The sequence below is a fragment of the Mastomys coucha genome, unplaced genomic scaffold, assembly GCF_008632895.1.
Source record: "Mastomys coucha isolate ucsf_1 unplaced genomic scaffold, UCSF_Mcou_1 pScaffold1, whole genome shotgun sequence".
NCBI lineage: Eukaryota > Metazoa > Chordata > Mammalia > Rodentia > Muridae > Mastomys > Mastomys coucha.
Window position 1 is genome coordinate 61,697,689 of NW_022196891.1, and position 16,034 is coordinate 61,713,722.

The following is a 16,034-nucleotide window of genomic DNA, read 5'->3' on the forward strand; positions in this document are numbered from 1 at the left end:
CCTGTCTCCCATAATTTATACTATTTTCCAAAAGTAAGCTCTGGAGTAAAATCTTTGCATATATATATATATATTCGAGATTAATATGTTATATACTACTAATATATACAAATAATGTATTAATAACATAATATAGCCATAATTAATAATTAATGATATCAATAATATAATAAATAGCACATTGATAATAACATTAATTATGTTAATAATATATTAATATAGCAATGATATATTGTTAATAATATATAATATATATTAATCTCTCCTCGATCCATCCTTTTTTTAGATGAATTTGTTCCTATGTTATATTGCTTACCCACCCTTTTACTTACACTCTGTGAGCTCCTTCATGGCTGGCCTATTATCACCACAATCTGAATGTTATCTTATTTTCCTTTTATCCATAAAGGTATTTAGGGAAGTTATGGGAAAACTGTAGTTGCCTCTCTTGATAGGTTTGAATGCTGGAACTAAAGTTCTATTTTCTTTCCTAACTCCTTCCTGTAAATAAAAATTTGACTATAAATTTCTTTAAGCTGAGGATCGAAACAGCAAGTAACAATTTGCTATCTTTTAATATACACTTGAGGGAAATGAATACAGAAATGCACTTTTATTTTAAGTTTTGGCAACAAATTAAAAATCTGGCTAGAGGTTTACACAATCCACACCCAAGGCAGCAGTCCTTCTCCCTGTGTGGTTTCCGGGTCTTGGAAACGCTGGCCGGATGTAAGGCGCAGGTGTTTGCGGGGATCCGTTCTGCGCCTGCGCGCTCCTAACTCCGTGGTGGGAAACCCGGAAGGCTGCAGAGACGCGCCGTTGCCATGGCAGCCGGGTGCTGGCTGCTTCAGGAGCAGGCCCCGGGGTGTCACCGTTGCCTCGTTGTCAGAGCTTAGAAAAGGAGAGGAGAGCTCCTGCGGCCATCTCTGTGACCCCAGTCGCTGCATCTTCCACAGGCAGGAGGGGATTTAGCGGGAGAGGAGGGAAGGACATGCAGACAGGTGGCAGGAGCAGGGAGAGGATAAATGTCTGGACGAGATGGGAGGGAGGTGGGTGAAGCGAGCCATCCTCCAGGGATAAGCCCCAGGAACTCCCCAGCCCTGCACAGCCTCACTTCACCATGCACCAGGAGAGCCCTGCAGAGGACGGCTTAGACGCTACGAGTTTTTGTCCTCCTTATCATTTCCCTTCTCAAAGTTTAAGAATGTGAAAGGTAGAAAAAAAAATCACTCCTGAAATGTGAGCTTCTACACATAGAATGCTATCCATTCAGTTGGCGCTTAAGATGCTCAGTAGGAATCCAAACTTTTACCTAAATATTCCTGTCAGAGCTTAAGGTTTTTTTGTTTTTTTGTTTTTTGTTTGTTTGTTTGTTTTGTTTTGTTTTTGCTAAATGCTTGTTTTATATTGGAAAGGCTTTTTTCTTTACAGTTTATTCTTTTCATTCTTGGTATTTTAACAAATATTGTTTAAAAGGTTATATATGGTAACGGTGGAATAGAAGTATCACGTAAAGTATTTTAAATATTTTTAATCTTGTGAGAAAGTTACCAATATAATGTGCATCTATGCACGAGGTTCGGAGCCACACTGGAAGGTCTTCAGACACTCAGGATTTTTCACATATTTAAGAGGAAGGAACTAATTTCTGCCATTGCAGTTTACTACTGATCTGACCAAAACCACTTATGAAGATATTTTTTATTGATGATAAACTTTACATTTTTAAATGTGTGAAAAAAATCACAGTAACAAAATAGGAAATGTTAAGAAATTTGGTTCGTGGAAGATACCATTTCATTCTAGTATGTTGACACATGTATCATGTGGACAGTGCCCTGGTGATGATGATTAGAAAGCCGAAGGCTTGAATATCCTGTGACTCATTTGAAAGGCTTAAGGGACTTGGCAACAAGAGTTCATGTTTATGTCGTTTGTTTACACTAGAACCAGTGGGGGTGTTTCTTTTGGGGTTATAGAAATTCAATTACACTACATTTATTTTTTCATTTACTTTGCCTATGCCCTTTTCAAGTTTATATTTGTGTGATTTTTATTAGCTCCTAAATATATCTGATATATCTTTATTTGTTATTGGTTCTGGTTTTGAATTTAGCATTTTAGCTTTCATAGAATTGACATTTTTTTATAAGCAATAACACATATCTACTAGAGTCTTCATTTATGAGCTCAGAAGCATGAACTGTTTCACACTTATGAGCTCAGTACTATGTTTGATATAAGACTCTGAGAAAACACTGAGGAGTTAGTGCTAAGAAAAGTCTTCTAGCGACAAGTTAAACATCTTAATTTCAGTCTCCTTTTTGTGAAACGAGACCGAGGTAGAATGAGTGTGAAAACTAGTGTGGTTTCTTTATGCCTTTTGTTTTATAGCAACTTCCATTTTATTCTGTGCCATTCATTGTGTGATCATTTTCACAGGTAGGCAGACAGCATAAGTTTAGATTACTTAATCTAGTATGTCTTGAAGGTAAGATGCTGGTTTATCCAGGTCACCTCGAAATAACTTCTAATTGAGACGTTGTTGAAGCCCTGTGTTCACATTTACAAGAAAGCCTGTATTTATATTTTTAGCTTCAAAGAATATCTGGAAAGAATACAGTGAATAGTTTAGTAATGATCACTATCCAGTTAACCGACTCCTAATCTATCCAAATAGCTAAAAACTAACACTAAGAACAGGCTGTAGACTGCATCGTCTGTTGAAGAAGAGATTTAGTAATTGGCAGGGGATGGAGAAAATCCTATTCCAAGCTCTATCTTCTTACTAACTTAGAGATCTCATTGATTAGGGTTGGGAGGGTTGGGGCCGGGGCTAGGTAGAAGGGCTGTTATGGGTTAGGCAGTCTGCTATGGAAATATGTTGCCACTGGCAGGTATGTGCAAACAAGCCTACTCAGAACACTTCCTTTTCCATGCTTCGATGTGGTAATTAGCTTTTGTCATGTAGATCTCCCTGCACCTCTCAACCGGCTTAACTGCACACCTTTATCTTTTAAAATCTTATAGCATTATTCATTGGTAAGTGGAAAAATGGATGAAGATAAAGATATTGATTCAAAAGAGAGCGGAGAATATGAAGATGACTTCGAAAAGGACTTGGAGTGGTTGATCAATGATAAAGAAAAAAGTGATGGCAGCATGATAGAGGTACGTATACAGCACCAATAGCATGGATGGAGATCACGGCAGCAGCACGCAAGGCAGTGACATCAGTAGCATGCATGGCAATGACGACAATAGAATGCTTGGCACTTAGAACATCAGGAAAGCGTTTCACAGCTGTGAAGGTTTTCACCCCTGCTATCTCATCTAAACTTCACAGCATTTTCTTACATGTATTGAACAAATGCCATTATCCTTGTCTTGGACATCAGATGGTTTAAACACTATGTCTTAATGTTTGGGTGAATGACAGGATTGGAATTAAAATGCATTTAACAAAGCTCAAACGATAATGAAATTTTAATCTCAGTAAGTAACATGAATTAGTACATCTAAGTTAAAAACTTAAAAAAAAATCACACATACACACACGCACATATACACATGCACACATGCATGTGTGTGCGCACAGTGCATAAATTCATATATAATTTGTTTGTGCAGATATTAGTGTGAATATGTGAGGAGTAACAAGAAATATGCCAGGGATGTCGACTGAGGTAACTTTAGAAGGAAAGCAGTAAGAATTGTTACTTTAGGCTGGGCGGTGGTGGCGCACACCTTTAATCCCAGCACTTGGGAGGCAGAGGCAGGCAGATTTCTGAGTTTGAGGCCAGCCTGGTCTACAGAGTGAGTTCCAGGACAACCAGGGCTATACAGAGAAACCCCTGTCTTGAAAAACCAAAAACCAAAAAAAAAAAAAAAAAAAAAAAAAAAAAAAAAAAAAAAAAAAAAAAAAAAAAAAAAAGAAAAAAGAAAAAAGAATTGTTATTTTACATTCTAGGGGGTTGAACAGAAAGAATTTGAGGAAATGAAGGCAGCAGGTTTTACAAACTTAAGTCCATCTTGATTTGTTATGTGGTGGAGAAAAAAATGTAGTAGAATATTTGGAAAAAAATGACAACAGTGAAGCTCTTCATAGGTGTCATAAGAGGAGTTTCATGTGTCTGGGAAGTACCTAGCATGAGTGGAGCCGAGATTTCCCAAGGTCTCGAAGCTGAATAGCTCTAGCTATGGAGCAGGGCTGTGGAGGAGCAGGGCTGTGGAGGAGCAGGGCTGTGGAGTCAGAGTGACTATGAATGAGGACTCATTGTTTGCCCTGTATTTCTCAGAGGTGCTCAGAAATATGGGCTATAATGTTATGAGGAAATAAGCCAGAAGCATGTAAATTCCCCTGGGTATAAAATAAACCCCATGAACACAAAAAGCAATCTATTCTACTTGTCCCCAAGTAAATGACTAGACTTTCAATTGGACTGGAGAGTAAACTTTGGTGTTTGTTTTTGTTTTGTTTTGTTTGTTTCTGTTTCTTTTAAAGATGGCTTGCAAGAAGGAAGACAATCTTGACCAGAAATTAAAAGAGAAGGAAACAGAAACAGAACTTGGCCAAGAGCTCTCTGATCCAGATAAACTTCCAAAGGATGAGGCCCTGCCCAGAAGAAATGATTTCATTTCTGTCCCAAGTATTCAGCCATTGGATCCTGTATCAGACTCAGACAGTGAGAACTCCTTCCAGGATTCCAAACCAGAAAACCAGAAAGACCTGGAGGATGAAGAGGATGAGGAAGTAAGGAGATACATTATGGAGAAAATTATAGAAGCTAACAAGCTCCTACAAACTCAAGAGCCTGTGAATGATAAGAGGGAGCGGAAACTGAAGTTCAAAGACAAACTGGTTGATCTGGAAGTCCCACCATTAGAAGACAGCAATACTTGTAAAGCTCTTTTAGAAAACGAGACCAACGTGTCTGGGAAACTGTCACAGTTATGTATTTCTGGTGATTTAGGACAAGAGAGTGTGCTCATGTCAGTAACTGATGGCAGCTGTGAAGAAAACGATAGGAAGATACTGGTAGAGAGAGATGGAAAGTTTGAACTTATGAACCTACAGGACATTGAGAGTCAGGGCTTTCTGCCCCCCATTAGCAGTGCTAATAGTGCAGACCATGAATCCTCACAGTTGCTGCTCAGGTCTCCCAACCTGTCTGTCGGTGGTATCAAGAAAGAAGAGTGTGAAGCAAAGGTTCATATCATGACTCTCTCTCCAGCAGGAGAGCCATTGGCTCAAGTCCCTCAGCTACTACCCAACTCCAAGAATCGTCCAAGCTCTGCTGCCAACCCAGATCTAAATAAAAAAACCAGGAGATCCAATCACCACAGGATACAGTCGGCAGGTGTCTCTCCAGTGACCTCAACATACTGTCTTTCACCACGACAGAAGGAACTCCAAAAACAGCTGGAACGAAAGCGTGAGAGGCTTAAGAGGGAGGTAAGAAGGCTGGTGGGCCATGCATGGGAAGAAGAGTGCATTTCCTGTGTGATCAATGTCACGAGACAGGATGGTTCAAAATACCAGTTGTTGCCTCTTACTGACTTTCATGTTGTTAAATCGCAGGGGTAAATGTTGAGGGATGGGGCACTGCCATTACCTCGATCCTTTCTTGTAGACATCACAAAAGATAGTAGAACCTTCGTGTTAGACCCAGACTGATCTCAGACATGACACTGTCACCTTAAATGTGAGACTTGAAAACAAGTGCTATGAGATAGACGAGACTCAAATCTTATGAGACAGAGTAAAGGCATGATGTAGGCAACAGGTCAGCTTGTGTCACCATTGCTGGAGTTGTGTGTACCTCATAGATCTTCTGTTATGGATTGAGGGCGGAGCTTGTTGAGGATGCAGCTCCGTGGTGGTGGAGCGGTGCTTAGCATGCCCAAAGCTCTTGGTTCCATTACCTCTACTGAGGATAGGGGAGTGGAGCCTCATATCCATGCTGACATTCTCTAAATCCTTCTGAAATCTCAAATGATGAGAGCGCTGACGAAGAGGTCAAATGCCTTGCCCAAGCTGATGCAGTATGATCACAGAGAGTCTGGCTCACAGCTAGCGTGTAGCTTCCTGCTGTCCTACTATGCTCCATTCTTTGACTACCAGTGACTGCCTCAGAGTTCTGCAGAATGGATATAAGCAACTTCCTTCAAGTTTAGATAACTTTTTTTTTATAACAGTTGCTGAATAATTAAGATACAATTTCATTTTTTTTTAAAAAAATAGCCAAGTCACTAAGTGCTTCTGATAGCAAAAATGCTGGTTTATAAGCATAAATAACCTGAAAAAACATTTTAATAAGAAATTCCAAAACTCCTATAAAATTACAGCTAACTCTTCTATCATCAGCAGCAGACACAAATTTTGGTCTCTTTACTCCATTTCTTTTTTAGTTTTTAAGCTAAAATATTTTATTTATTCAGTTACTGCTTTAGTCTTAGTATTGTGCTATTCTGAGGCAAGAACCCAGGTTCCTAAGTGAGTATCCCATCAGCTTGCTGAGCTGCATTCCCAGCACTAGTTAATGTTCTTTTAAAACAAGGCATGGGCCACCTTCTGTGTCTTCCACAAGTATTTCCCACACATTTCTAAGTGAGTGAAGTATTTTCCTTTATAAGTGCAGTACCATCATCACAACGAATTTAACAATGGAAACATGCTCAAGCAATGTATAGCAATGAAAGTGTTGCTGTTTGCATTGCTGTCATTTAATTAATTGGTACCGAGAGTAACCTAAGAGTAGACAGAAGATACACATGGCTCCCAAAGGCGTGCAATGAACACCATGTAACTATACACTTCTCTGGCTTAACTGCTCTAAAGAACTCCATTTTTCCTCTTAAGTTAATTAGAGGGTCCCCTGTATTTGAAAGAGGAGCAGTTTTCATTTGGAAAATTTTGAGGCAGGGAATCCTAACTTCAGAAGTCAAAATGTGCCTTCCTGACTCACATTCAGCTCTGATGAGTTTCCCACCCTTTCTCTCTCAACTAGGAAGAACAGCGCAAACTAGAGGAGGAGAATGAGAAGAAAAAGGAGAACGAGATGGTATTTAAAGCATGGCTGCAGAAGAAAAGAGAGCAGGTCATAGAAATGCGGAGAGTTCAGCGAGCAAAGCAGATCGAAGACATGAGCAGCCGAGTGAGTGAACTGCACTGTAAGAAACAAGCTCGGCACACAAAAAGGCTCATCTTTTTTTTTTTTTTTTTTTTTAAGACCTATTTATTTTTGTGTGTGAGTACACTGTCGATTTCTTCAGACACACAGATCCCATTACAGATGGTTGTGAGCCACCATGTGGTTGCTGGATATTAAACTCAGTACCTCTGGAAGAGCAGTCAGTGCTCTTAACCCCTGGAGGCTCATTTTTCTTTCTTTCTTTTTTTTTTGTTTTTTTGTTTTTTTTGTTGTTGTTGTTTTTTGAGACAGGGTTTCTCTGTATATTCCTGGCTGTCCTGGAACTCACTCTGTACCAGGCTAGCCTCAAACTCAGAAATCTGCCTGCCTCTCAAGTGCTGGGATTAAAGGTGTGTGCCACCACTGCCTGGCAGGCTCATTTTCTTTACAGAAGGAAAACATGACCCAACTCATCCCTGCAGAGGGTACCATGTGTACAACTCTACTTTGCTCTCAAACTGACCAAAATCAAATGATTCCAGTTATAGTCAAACTTTACTAGCACAGAAAATAAAAATTATTAGTTCATATTTTCAAGGTGTTTTAATCTTAATATTCAAAGTAGAAAAACATACACAATTTCTCTTTACAAACCAACATACTGCAGCCACTTTAGAGTAGATAGAAATCATAAGTAAAAGTTCTTAAATTTAAAATGTCAAATATTTATTGATTTTATTTATGAGTATGAGTGTTTTGCCTCCAAGTATGTTGTGCACCATGTGTGTGCCTGCTACCTGAGGGGTCGGAAGAGGACATCAGATCTCCTGGAGATGGATTACAGCTGTGAGCTGCAGTATGGGTTCTGGGAATTCAACCTGGTCTGCTGGGAGAGCAGCCACAGGCCTTAAGCACTGCATCATCTCTCCAGTGCCACCAAATTTTTTAAATTGAGATACAGGGACTGGAGAGGTGACTCAGTTTTTAAGAGTCCTGGCTGCTCTTTCAGAACAAGTTTGGTTCCACCACCCACACTGGGTGGCTCACAATCTCCTGTAACTGTAGCTTCAGGGAATCAGATACCAGGCCTTGGGCATACATGCACACACAGATATACATGCATACACACAGACAAATGAAATCATTCTGTATATCATTTTATTTAATTTAACTTCCACATATATGTTTTAGAAATTCAATTTGTTGCTTTCCCTTTATCATGGACTCTTTCTAGGCCTTTGTTGTTAGATAATACTCTTAACTATCTAACTTCTACCCCTCATTAATTAGTCTGTTCTTCATGTAGGATTAGATAGGTTTTAATACTGTGCCATACTGGTGCTGCAATAAAGCTCTACATTACAGTGAGGAACATCAAGACTCTGTAGAAATGGTTTTTTAAGAGTAGAATTTAAGACTTTTGAGTGTTCAGAGTAAACTGTTTGTCATGTCCAATCATTCTCCCAAGTTTAAAACAACTTCTAGTTCCTACAACAGTAGTAATGACATATTTGCCACAGATTAGTAATGCTGTGTGTGATTTATCTTCTCAGTTTGTCTTCAGATCAGTAATATCCTTGCTTGTATGTGAAGATAGGTTTTGTTTGTGATATAATAAGAAAGATATAAATACTGGTTTCTGTCCTTAGTTCTTGACCCAGAGCTCCCCTAAAATCCAGTGTAGATCCCGGAAGAGTAGGAATGCTCAGTGGGTCTTTTGCTGTAGAATTTGGTCTTTGGCTCCAGTTGCTGACAGGGAGTACCTCATCCCTAGGGTTTCCCTGAGTCTTGTGTGTCTGATTTTATATATATATTATATATATATATATATATATATATATACACATTTATATACATATATACATTTTTATATATACATTTATATATGTATATATATTATATACATATATTACATATGCATATTATATATGCATATATATGTGTGTATATATATTTTTTTGGTTTTGTTTTTTGAGACAGGGTTTCTGTGTGTCATCTTGGCTGTCCTGGAACTCACTCTGTAGTCCAGGCTGGCCTTGAGCTCAGAAATATGCCTGCCTCTGCCTCCCAAGTGCTGGGATTAAAGGCGTGCGCCACCTCTGCCTGGCCGTGTGTCTGATTTTAAAGGGCTAGGTCTCAGGGGGCTTCTGGATAAGAACTGACCTAGAGACACCAAGCCATGATCAGGACTTGGAACTCTCTGTGGAAGTGGAGAGTGGGGAGGGAGAGCCTAGACTGGGCTAATCCATAAGTGTGGTGAGCCTTCATCAGATTCCTGAACTGAGGTTTAAAGAGCTCCCTGGTTTGTTAAAAGGGATGCCAGTGTTCGCTGGCACAGATCTAAGAACTTTGTCCCTTCTCATTTCCCTTTTCCAGTGAACTCTGCTGGTCTGCATTCTTTAATCTTATGTGTATGTGTGTCTGCAGGGATGTAGGTGTACCACATGTGTGCCTAGTATACAGGAAGGCCAAAGAGGGAGAGGAACCACAGTTGGTCTGTTACAGAGCTAGAGATGAGGAAAGGAGGGAGAGTGAAGATCTGAAAGACAGCCTATTGCTTCCCTGGCCTGCATGGCTGATGGGTTCCCAGGGAATGCCTATGGGAGGCAGTGGCTGAGACAAAGGTGGTGGTGATGGAGGCTGCTGTAGGAGAAGATCCTGTGTGATCCTCTGGAAATGGGGCAAAGGAGAAGGGGAAGCATCAGCAGCTGGTCTGCTACAAACCTGGGGATGAGACTGGGGGATTGGATTTGGATTTACTGATGGAGAGGTGAAGATCTGCAGTTAGGCCTCCTGCTTCCCTGGCCATTGTGGCCACTCAAAGTTTATTTTTATCAGGACTGAAGAGGGAACTCAGTAGCTAAGAACTACCAGGTGCTCTTTAGAAAGCCTAGGTTCAGTTCCCAGCACCGACATGTGCCTTACAATTGCTTACAAGGTTGTCTGATGCTTCGGATGTGTACAGGCACTACACTTATAGCACCCCCCCTCCAAGATCTGTATGTGTACAGGCACTTCACTTATAGCATACACTCCACACAGATCTGGATATGTACAGGCACTTCACTTACATGCACACACCCCACACAGATCTTCACAAGTACACAGAGTTGAAAACAATAAAAAGGAATTCCTAAGAATTATTTTAATAAAAATTCCATGAAAACCTAACTAGGACTTTCAAAATTATTACAAATATTATTGATATTTTCAGGATTTATTTTGTTAAAGCAAAACTTTCAGTATCCCAGTTGAAAAAAAAATCAGGAAAGGATATGAATAGTAAGTTGATCCTACAGATGATCATAGCATATAAAAAAGGATACAAACTCTAAAACCAAAGAAATATTGATTAAAGTTGTCATGTATCCAATACAACAGTTTATCTGTTGCTTATCAGGTGACATATGCTGTCTTGTGCACAGGAACACAGTTTCAATCCAAATAAGGACACTCTGTCTTAGAAACAATTTATAGAGGGTGGAGAGATGGCTCAACAGTACACAGGGCTGCAGAGGACCGAGTGGGGTTCCCAGAACCCGTGTCAGGTGGCTCACACTGCCTGTAACTAAAGCTCTAGAGAAGCTAGTGCCTTTCTTGCTTCACACACACACACACACACACACACACACACACACACACACACAAATAAAAAAGAAATCCTAAGAACTTCCAAAATAGGAAATAAAATGTTATGAAGTGATGAATGCTATATAAAAAGGTATGCAAAATCATGTATATGGACACCCAGCAAAAATCATAGTTTCATTTTTTAAAAAATATTTATTTTGATGTGTATGGGTGTTTTGTCTGCACGTATGTCTGTGCACGACATGTGTGTAGTGCCTGTGGAGACTGGTAGAGACCGGTAGAGGGCAGTGGATGCCACTGGAACTGGAGATGCAGATGGTTGTAAGCTGCCATGTGGGTGCTGGGAGCCAAGTGTGGGTCCTCACAAAGAGTGGCTGTGCTCTCAACTCCTGAGTCATCTCTCCAGTCCCAGTACCTAGCAGTTGAGTATCTTCTGATGGATACTGTTAACTGAAAAACGTAGAACTTAAGGAAAAGATAGATAATACAGTGAACTACTTATTTGTAAACTATACTCCATGGAACTTTAAGGAACCACTCTAAAGTCCTCAACTCATCCCACTCTTTGTTTTCTATGCTTGTATCTTCCGGGAAGATAGATTTGATTTGTCAAAGAGGTCAACTTTGAAAACCACCGTGGTTACTTTCCCCATTAATTGGTTTGTACTGGGGTGGCTCTGGAGGTAGATCTCAGGACACTGAGCTTGCCAGCTAACCACCGTCATCTTCCTCAGTAGGCTGAAAGCATACTCAGTGTTGGTGGATGCTGGGGAATGCAGGCCGTGCAGCTGGTGTGAAAACACTGGCTGGCCACTTGGTTCCTGCCAAGGTTCCAGAAGCAGCCTCAGTTCCCCTTAATTAAGCAAATCTCTTTCCCTTTCTTTCTACTCAGCAAGTGAACAGAGACCCACAACAAGCTTTTCGATTATGGCTTAAGAAAAAGCATGAGGAGCAGATGAAAGAAAGGAAGACAGAGGAACTCAGAAAGCAAGAGGAGTGTTTGTTCTTCCTGAGAGGAACAGAGGGCCGCGAGAGGGCCTTTCGACAGTAGGTTAAAGTGGGGCTAGCCCCAGCCCCAGCCCCGTTGGTGTCTGTTACCTCACTGGTCCTGAGCATACACCCCACTTCAGAGCTTTAGCCTTCAAGAAACTTGGAGACTAAAGGTCGACTCCACTTGAGTGAACTTCCTCCTTTCCTCCCTCTCCCTCTCTCTCCTTCTCTCCCTTTCTTCCTCTCTCCTTCCCTCCATCTCTCCCTCTTTCCCTCTCTCCCCCTCTCATTCCCTCTCTCTCTCCTTCTCTCCCTCCCTCATTCTTCTTTTCCTATTGGTATGTCAACCCTTTTATTATAAAAGTGCAAATTTATATCTTCATCATCCAAACATCTAATCATGACTATTAGCACTAGAATGCCTGTCTTTTTTTTTTTTTTTTTCAAGACAGGGTTTCTCTGTATAGCCCTGGCTGTCCTGGAACTCACTCTGTAGACCAGACTGGCCTCGAACTCAGAAATCTGCCTGCCTCTGCCTCCCAAATACTGGGATTAAAGGTGGGCGCCACCACCGCCTGGCGAATGCCTGTCTTTTAAATACTTCTTTGCAAATATATAAACAATAAAAATATATATTGTGATCATATTGTTCCTAACATTTTATAACAGGTAATTAATTTGCTTAAAGTAAATGCAACTCAGGACCCCCAAAGTATAATTTTCTTATTATTCTAATAGTTGTTTGGGTTTATTTCTGGAAAACTATATGTATGCATATATATATATTTATATCCCATATATACTTCTATACCAGATAGATGTGTGTAAAGTTGGTTCTTGTGTTATTTTAAAAAACAAGGACTCTTCTGTCATTTTCCTTTAGATTTATTTATTATTATATGTAAGTACACTGTGGCTATCTTTAGGCATACCAGAAGAGGGTGTCAGATCTCATTACAGATGGTTGTGAGTCACCATGTGGGTGCTGGGATTTGAACTCAGGACCTTCAGAAGAACAGTCAGTGCTCTTACCCGCTGCGCCATCTTGCCAGCCCTTAGTTTCCTTTTGATGCTTAGCTTTCCTCTACCCCTTTCATGCTGAGGCTCCTTTTGCATTTTAAGGAAGGTCTGTTTTATCCACCCAGAAGCACAGGCTCTGGAGTTTCCCTGCTAAGATGCGTGAGGCAGCAGGTTTGCATCTTCCTAGTGTTTTTAACTGAACTAATGTTTTACATGCTAATTTCAAGGAAAAATTATTTGGAATATAGCAAATAGTTATTTGCTTAGGAAATGATTATTTTGGAAAAGGGCTAGGACTTGTAACTCATGTAAGTTAGATTACTACCAAGCAAAGCAAGTTGTCAGTTTTACCACAAGACAAACATAATTTCAAGCATTTGATCCAGGTGTAAGCTGCACTCTAGAATGAGCCTGGGGAATAAGCATGCACATGTTTAGTTGATTCTCTACCAATTGTGTTTTGACCCTGTTTCACTGCAGAAATGTTAGTTTTCTATGCTTGTAGATGAGCTTAGTCTATGATACTCGCCAGTCTGATCATGCTCTTCCTACAGATGGCTCAGAAGGAAACAGATAGAGAAAATAGCTGAGCAGCAGGCTGTCAAAGAGAGAGCACGGCAGCTGCGCCTCGAAGCCCGTCGCTCTAAACAACTCCAGAGCAGCCTGTACAGCGTGCCCGAAGCCAAGGCTTTCCGCTTCACCGACCACTACAACTGAAGCCATCTACAAAAGACTTCATTTGAAGCTGCTGTCACCAGAATTTCGTGTTGTTTCCCATGGGCCCCTTGTCTTGATAGCACTCCAGGTTGTGGGAGTGCGACTTGCCTTTTGGCGATGCTGAATTTATGTTGTTTTCGCACAAACACAAAATAAATGTCTCTCACAGTGTTGAATGTGTGGTGTCATCTTGTAGTCAGTGCCACAGACTGATCGAGGAAACTGTGTTCTACCTCTGAATTACTTTAACACTTATACCCAGAAAGCCACAAGAAAAGCATACATTTCTTTTTATAGTTCCCATGATCATTTAAAATATTTCAACAGAGGGACAGTGAGATAGATGTCAGTGGATAAAGGCACTTGCCACCAAGTCTGATGACCTAAGTTCAATCCCTGGGCTCCACATGGTAGAAAGAGAACAAGCTCCCCCAAGCTGTCCTCTGACCTCCGCAATGCGCAATGGCATGCATCCCCCTCATCCCCACCACAAAGTTCAGAAGAACGTCTCATAAGGTTTGAAGGATGACTTAAGTCTCTATCAAGGCTTTATCCAAAATTTTACTTGTCAAAGTTGAATTTTAATGGTGATGACCTAAAGAGTGTAGAACACATATCACCCATCAGTACCATGCAGAGGTAATATAGCTTTTCTACACTTAATTCAATTTTGTGCATAAAAGTCCCTGATAGTTTTAGATTTGTTTTAAAATTATCATTGTAAATGTTTTATGTAATACAATCCTATGACCTTCATATGCCTAAATATTTATATGTCTATAGTATTATATAAATGTGAGTTCATTCACATAAACTCTGTGTATTTTACAAGAATTGGAAAAGGCAGAGAATAGTTTAGTCTTGTGTTTGTTAGTTTTTGTGATATGGGAGTCTTTCTATGTAGCCTAGGTTGGCCTTGAACTTAAGAATCCTGCCTCTGCCTCAAGTGCCAGGCAGGGTTGCAGGTGTGGACAACTATGCTCTGTGACTATCTTACCTTTTGTAGCACTCAAGTGTTCTTATATTACAGTTGGTTATGACATCCAAGTGCACATTGTGAAATACTCAATTTAGGATTGTTATATGATTTAGAAGCAAAACTGAATGCAGAAAGTGGGTGATATCCAAATTCTTTACTCATAAGTGAAGATATTTATGAAAAAAATTTCCAAGTCCCACATGTCCTCATCTGGAGTGTTTTAACTTTTAAGGAAATGGGGAAAATCTTAGTGTTGGGTTTGGGAGAAGAGGAAGCAGGGGTTTTAGAATGGACAGTAAAGCAATTATTTCTAGATGCTAAAAATACTAATAAGTGGGTGATAGTATAGATGTAATGTAAGATAGCTGGAAAAATACAAAAAATATACATAGTGGCTCCAAACTTTCTCCTCTAATTCTGCTGAGGTGACTTCAGAATATAAAACTTAATTCTTCTACACCTACAGTCCAGCAGCAGTTAGCTTATTCATACACTACACAGCCCCCAACTCTTTGTGGTTCCAAAATTCTTCCATTGCTCCTGGAACTGGCCACTTCCAATGCCTCTGGCCCCGACGCTGCCTGAGTAGACACCATGTCTGTGGATTTGCTTCTTCTAGACATTCCAGAGACTTGAAAACATGACTTTTCATATGTGGCTTCTTCCACTTAGCATAGTGCTTTGGAAGCTCATCCACAACATAGCACGTGTCAGTATTCAATTCCTTTTTATGGAAGAAAATATGTAACACTTGGGTGGGGCTTTGTGTATATGCTCATCACCTGGGCCATTTTTGTCGTTTGGGCAGGGTGAGTAGATGCCGTGAACATCTGTATTTGTACAAATATTTAAATATGTTTTCTCTTGGATATACACCTCAGACTGGAATGCAGTGTACAGAGACAGTTTGTCAGTATTCCCCTCAATGCACACCACTTTACAGTTTCAGTCACGATCCCCCCATTACATTTTATTGCATTTTTTGGGTTACTTATCCACTGAGAAGTCCAGACATATATAGTGTCTCTGATCACACCTACCTTTTTTTTTTTTATTAGATATTTTCTTTATTTACATGATTATCATGATTTCTCCTTTCCCAGTTTCCCCTCCAACAAACAAACAAACAAACAAAAACAAGAACAAACCCCTGTTGCCTCCCCCCTCCCCATACTTGCCACCCTACCCTCTCTAATCCCTCTATTGCATCCTGAACTCCCTTCACTACACCCTCCACCTTCCACCTTTTATTTTTGCTCAGCAGCTGAGGGGCACTTGTTAGTGTGATATCTGAGAAGTGAATAGAAACCTGTATAAAACAAATATTCAAGGTTTCCATAGGAACACAGTAAGTGGAACTCACATCTCCTAGCCTTCCATACTGTATTGGTGCCAACCCTATTCCTACAAAGACATTCTGAACTAGCAATTAAGTTAAATGGTCCCCCCAAATGCCACAATTCAAGCTGAACTTGCAGTTAAGAGCTACAAGAATGACATTGACACATTGATCCTAGCAGAAGCACATGGACTCTCTTTTATTTCTGATCAGAAAGACAAATAGGCAGGCTGGAAAAGATGGCTCAGCGATTAAGAGCACTGAC

The 16,034-nt window shown here is 40.2% G+C and overlaps 1 protein-coding gene across 1 annotated transcript; it reads left to right on the plus strand.

The window, feature by feature from the left end:
• Positions 1 to 793: 793 nt before the first annotated feature.
• Positions 794 to 13,627, plus strand: Ccdc181 (coiled-coil domain containing 181). Its single transcript, XM_031387691.1, has 6 exons — positions 794 to 956; positions 3,031 to 3,171; positions 4,505 to 5,455; positions 7,011 to 7,157; positions 11,617 to 11,771; positions 13,289 to 13,627. Exons 2-6 carry the CDS (start codon positions 3,055 to 3,057, stop codon positions 13,449 to 13,451), a joined length of 1,533 nt encoding a protein of 510 aa, XP_031243551.1. The 5' UTR covers positions 794 to 956; positions 3,031 to 3,054; the 3' UTR covers positions 13,452 to 13,627.
• The last annotated feature ends 2,407 nt before the right edge of the window (positions 13,628 to 16,034 follow it).

Coding starts and splice junctions, on each gene's coding strand:
- Ccdc181 (XM_031387691.1), top strand. CDS start 3,055: ATGGATGAAGATAAAGATATTGATTCAAAAGAGAGCGGAGAATATGAA. Junction 3,172..4,504: donor GTGATGGCAGCATGATAGAG/GTACGTATACAG, acceptor TTTCTTTTAAAG/ATGGCTTGCAAGAAGGAAGA. Junction 7,158..11,616: donor TCGAAGACATGAGCAGCCGA/GTGAGTGAACTG, acceptor CTTTCTACTCAG/CAAGTGAACAGAGACCCACA.